The 6,000-nt window shown below is 36.3% G+C and overlaps 1 protein-coding gene across 1 annotated transcript in view; it reads right to left on the bottom strand.

Moving 5' to 3' along the window:
- Nucleotides 1-1,162: 1,162 nt before the first annotated feature.
- LOC307122629 (retinal-specific phospholipid-transporting ATPase ABCA4-like) overlaps nt 1,163-6,000 on the bottom strand; it is a 101,570-nt gene continuing 96,732 nt past the window's right edge. Inside the window, exons 10-11 of the mRNA XM_079810741.1 lie at nt 5,180-5,319; nt 1,163-1,661 (exon numbers count right to left, since the gene is read on the bottom strand). Coding sequence (XP_079666867.1) covers nt 1,494-1,661; nt 5,180-5,319 — 308 coding nt within the window. The 3' untranslated portion in view covers nt 1,163-1,493. The remainder of the gene's footprint in view (nt 1,662-5,179; nt 5,320-6,000) is intronic.

Here is a 6,000-nt window from a genome sequence, read left to right as displayed (position 1 = left end):
CGGCACTGAAGTCATTCTTAAGAAAGGAAGATATGTTCGAAGTTTTGCCTACCGGATACGGTGAAAGTCTATCAACTAACGTTAGCTCGGCTTCACCTTTTTCTTCACTCTGATTGGTTGTGGCGGTCATGGCGCTATCCAATTGCGTGCAGAGGGAATTTGAAAGACAGCCGTTTATCCCGCCCCTCGGATTGAGCCCTGTCAATGGTGAGTTTCCAGACCCAACATCTTTATGTGGGTCTGGCTTGTCAGGCTAATAGTACATTGCATCGTTGAAGAAATAAACTAGCTAGTCGCGACCGTTTCCCGAAACCATATTTTCGCAAATCTGTTGTTCAACCATGTTGGTTAATGATGTCAGTTTGAGATCAAATTCATGCTATATGTTTTGCTATAAATTACAGACATGGCATCTGAGGAGTAACTCTCATTTTTCTCAGTTGTTTTGCTTTATTTCCAGATTCAATCATAGGCTCGTTCTTACTAGAGCACGTACTTGCTCACTCTTCAAAACGATCCTTTAAATCTCTTGACAAACTAAAAGACGTAAATTACATTTGTATGTATTCCAAATAAAAAATACAAATTGTACTGAATGTCAGCTTGCTTATTTTGCTCAAGATAAGGATTTATTAAGTCCAATGTCATGCAAACAAGAAATGATGCTTCTAACCACAGGTCAAGAGCTGTCGTTCCAACCACACAACTTTGCGATGCTGTTTTTGAATGTTCATTGGAACTATGGTTTCGGGAAACACAGACTCGTTGAACTATGTTGATAACGATGGAACTTGTGACCATAGTTGGCTAACAATGCTTTTGGGAAACGCACCCCTGGCCAGAAGAGCAATGGTCAGAATTTAAAAAAATTATGCAAATATTACAGCATTTTTTGAAGAAATTCAGCCATTTTGGACTGCAAAAATCAGGAAACGAAATCCTGATGGGAATGATAAGGAACGTTTTGCTTTATTAGCTTGTGTTATACCTTAATTCATGTTGACTCATGTTAATATGTGTTTGATGTAATTCATAAATCTATAGGTGATTGAAAATGGAGCATAACTTCAGAAAGGTTTCTGTATTCTTGGTACGCACACCTAAGTAACATTTTATCATATATTTTAATTCAATATTAATCAAATCTTTTGTTTTCTTTTTTAAGTTAAAATATTTATTATAAACAATTTATCAGTGCACTTCATTAATGTGCCATCATAATCTATAATCAAAAATATTTACGTCACATATTGCTAACTTTCACATTTAGATCCGCCTTCATTTAGTACTTCAGTTAGTAAAGTTAACATCACGTTAAAGGGATAGTTCACCCAAAAATATTATTTTGTTTTGTAAATGATGACAGAATTTTCATTTTGGGGTTAACTATTCCTTTAAGCCACGGAGCTCAAACAGGTGACATGGGCAAATTGCGTCATTTGTCTGCCCAGTTCATCCCCTCTTTTGCCTGTTGCATTTGCCCTCTTTACAGTTCAGACTGTGAATAAAAATGCCAAAAAGTTCAAAGAAAGAGATGATCTCACCCTCAGTGTGTTGATCTGTGTGCTGCTGTTGAAAAAAGCCCAGAGCACATCTTTATTCTGCAGCCATGCCTCTGCCAGATCGCCAAGTTTAGCCACAGCGTCAAAGGTGCGGTTGGCCTGGTGACAAACAGATTGCATTACATGCATGTGGAACACTGTTCAGAACACTAAGTGTAGGCAGTTCATCTCATTGAAATACTTGATTCTGATGGGCCAATTTCAGCATTGAATGGTCAAATATTTTTGTATACCACTATATACCACTGGATATTTCAACATTTTCATGTCTCTTGTATCAGTATGCTCTCCATTTTTTCATATAAAAGCAAGTGTCATCCAGTCACGCATCTAAAAAAGCCACTAGATTATGTCACCACAGGGTTTGTAGATGTAAAAGCAGAATAAAAAGTCTCTTCAAGTGTGTATTTCTCTTTAAAGTTTTCTTTCCAGGGGCCGGATTCACGGAAACTATTTTCTATTTTAGGAATAATGTTAAGAATAATTTGTATTCCCAAAAATTAGAGGTGTAACAATACCCTCGTGTTACGATTCGATACATATCACGATACTGAACGCACCATACAATATTATTGCGATACAGTATACCAAGACACATGGTAAAAGGTAAACAAATTTTTTTACCGCTGATCAAAATGCTGAATTTGAAATTTTGGTGCTGGTAACACAACGCACAGGACTATGGTGACACCAACATAAAAATATTCATGATTCTGAAGCTGAAATACAGAATTACTTTAAAATGAATATGCTTTAAATAATATTTAAAATAATGTAGGCCACTTTTTAACTAGTAACATAAGACATTTAGCATCAGGACCTACAAGTATTCCCCCATTGCAATATTATACATATTCAACATTATATAGTAGTTTATATATAATGTAGTACTGACACTAAAGCTCTGTAAACTTGAATTTTTTCCTCACATAGTAATTTTCATTTTGGGTGAACTATTCACAATACATATTGTCACTATCCATGATACATATTGTTGCATTTTTGTATTGCGATATATTGTTACACCCCCAGCAAAAAAAAATAAAAAAATCTTAATGTAGCACTGTTTTCAGTTACTGCTTGTAAACACAACATTAAAATTTGTCCCCTCCCCACGGACGGACCACCGGCAGAAGCGCAAGCCCCCTCCACTGACATATGTTTTAATTGGACATGTTGTACACGCAGCCCAACCGACTCAAGAGAATACCAGTGGGAAGATGAATAATGAGGTTTTTTTTGTTGTTTTTTTCAAATGTTGAGCCTGATTAATGAAACTAAATACATAATTAGATTTGGAGTAATTTGTGAATAAAACCGAACTTTTCTGAAAACTCTCCACAGGATTCACAAACGCTTCGTAAACATCTGATTTGATAGTTAAACATGCATGTGAATGAATTCTAATAACTCGTAAATAGGGCGTGCGTGCATGCTCATTCACAAGTAGCATAATCCCGGCCAATGAATTGACCTATCAGTAAGCCCCGCCCCTCGAACGCAGATGAGCCAATTGCAGTTGAGTATCAGTCGCACTGAGACCGGAACTCGGACATCTTTAGGTTTCAGCGGCATAGAGAAACAGTGGAAAATCAGAAGCTCTCATCGGTTTGATGGTGTTTATGCTACAAAAATGGTAAAACGATGTGTCTGGGGTACTGTAACACTGATTCCAGGTATCCTGAGAGCATTTTATGGTTGTCATACTCTCATTAAGTTAAGATTAAAGTTAGTGAGTCCCTGCTAACATAAAATCCGATATAACTTACTGTTCTCACGTCATGTAACGTTAACAGTGTAGGTCAAAAACATAAACAAAAGTCTACATTTCAGTGCCTCTCCATATTAAACTGGTTAAATGTAAATTAATTTAATTTTACCCTGCAGTACATTAACAGTGTTGATCCTGGATGTTATCATCTGTGATCGTGACGACCGTAATGAGGCTTCTCCCATTTGCATTGTGATCTGTAAACCTTAACAATTACCCTCGCTTCAAAAATTAATCTCCCACCATATTTCGTTTAAAATCTTTGATATATTTAAGTCCCACTTGAATGCTCCTCGACAAGAGGTGGTCCTTCTGTGTCAAAGACTTTATTGTGATTTATCGTCTAATTTGTTTTTGTATATATTTTTGATATTTCTGTGAGTTTGGATATGTTTAAGGTCTACATTATCTGTCTTATTAAGGAGGACTCCTGTTTTGATGGGTATTATAGTCTACGGGTAGTGAGAGGGAGAGCTATCAGTTTATCGGAGTTGTTTTCAGATACAAAGTTTACAGTTTATTAGCACCCCTGAAAAGGCATACTGTCTGTATATGTTTGTTTACTGTTAGTTTTATAAGTGTTTTTGTGTAATTTGCTGTGTATGTTAATGATAATGCAACGGAGAGAGAGAGTTTGTGAATTAGTGCACACTTCTGCTTTGTTTGTTCTGATTTTGTTGGAGTGAAAAACTATGTAATAAACTTCATAAACCATCAATAAAGTTTGGCCATCGTTCAGACGGGGTCCGCTACATTCTATGTCCAAAAACATCTTGGGATAAGGTTTTTACACTGACAGCTGTCATTGTAAGACTGTTAGCAACTCCGAGTTAGCAACAGTAACTAAGGGGGGCGGGGCTTACGGATAGGTCAATTGACACTACGAAAATTCCAGGAATGCAGTGGAATCTTCTGAACTCCATTTTTAGGGTTGCATAAATGCAAAAGGGACTAATTGGCCATATGTCTAACAAAATTAATTCATTAACATGTGTTCAATTAACATGCCAGGCACTCAAGGTGCAAATGAATTCAACAGACTGCTTCATCTTCATACATGCTCTTTATAACGATTTAAATAGCTATTTAAAATAAATAGCACGTAAAAAAATGCAATGCTGAGGGCTGAACTTGCGTCAAGCCAAAGCAAAATGCTGTGCATACAGGTAAGAAAGTTGTTGACATAGTGCTCCATTTTTACCATAATTATGTTTAAAGAGTAGACAAAGTATGATACAAATTTCACAAAAATGCAGAAGTTTAATTGTAGTTTTCACGAAAGCCCTTGCTGACAAATAAATGTGATTTTCTCGATCCAGCTAACAAGTAGATTGAGTAAACATGGTCCATTTACATATACTCCTGAAAGTGTAACAATACAAAGGTTGTTACAATTTAACTTATTTCTTATTTTCATGAATGAATATCTTCACAGCTTGTCCCTGTACACTTGCTAAAACTTGACCTATGATAACTAAGGTACTCTGTTTCAAGCCTAAACAATCCATTGGATGTCCTTTCAGTAGCTGCATCTCATGAACAGAAAAACAGATTGATCTAGAAAAAATTCTGTATCTTTCTGAAAGCAGGTCAGAATGGTAACATGAAACTTTTACACTTGTTTAAAATTTCATGTGACAATCACTGATTCAATTCTCTGTGGAGAATTCTCGGAGCTTGTTAAGTGCACATTCATCCTCGTTACACCAATTTACATCTTACGCAATGTGAGTCTGTGTTTCTCTTTATTCAAGCTAAATCATGGCCATGTTTTTAAAAGATGCAGTGCATTAACTTTGCACTGGCCTCTGCTCCACTGTACTTATGTTCGTGTTTATCTGTGTACCTCTGTAATGATGCTCCGTGTAACATTTGTGTCGGGCGTGTAGAGGATTGTTCCTTGCAGAAAGGGCCTGAAGGTTCTCCAGAGCAGACGCAGTCCCGACGAGCTCTCCAGTGTGTCCGTCAAGTTTTTACAGAACTCACCTGCAAAGACAGAATAGTGGATATACATTAAAAAAAACATTACTGAAGAAGCAGGTTCTGATGCATATCTTGATATTTTATGGGATTTTATCAATAACAATAATTAGAGGATATTTTGCGGAGTGTGTTATTCTAAGTTTTTGATATCCTTCTTATTCTGTGAGGTGGTCAGTTCGCAGCAGTAACATAAACCAGTCTAACCTACTTCATCACGTAGTAAATACGTGCACTTTCTAGGTGTGTTTTTGTAAAGTGATGGACATAGACGATGATGCAGATTGCCCATCGTTAAAACAACAACCATGATATTATCGTAGATTATATATTTCGCACACCCCTAATGCACACAGACTCAGACTCAAGCTTTGACTCCAATAAGGTTCTTCTCGCGTGTCAAGACAGCATGGTTGAGCTTCTATTTATCATATTTGATTAACTCTGTACGTATGTTGATCAGTGTGTATATGGGAATATAAGCCAGATATAAGCCAGATTTCATTGTATAAAGTGATTGTGTCTCTTCAGAAGCCTTGGATTGAACAGCTTGATTCATATGTATTAGTTTTACAATGTATTAAACAATTACAATTTTTCAACGGATGGATGAAATGGATGGAAAATGATAAGAGAATATTTAAAATATAATTGCATTTGTGTTAATTTTGTGTCATTTGGAATGAC

The sequence above is a fragment of the Gobio gobio genome (genome assembly GCF_949357685.1).
Source record: "Gobio gobio genome assembly, chromosome: 2".
NCBI classification, from domain to species: domain Eukaryota; kingdom Metazoa; phylum Chordata; class Actinopteri; order Cypriniformes; family Gobionidae; genus Gobio; species Gobio gobio.
This window is presented reverse-complemented; position numbering and strand designations above follow the sequence as displayed.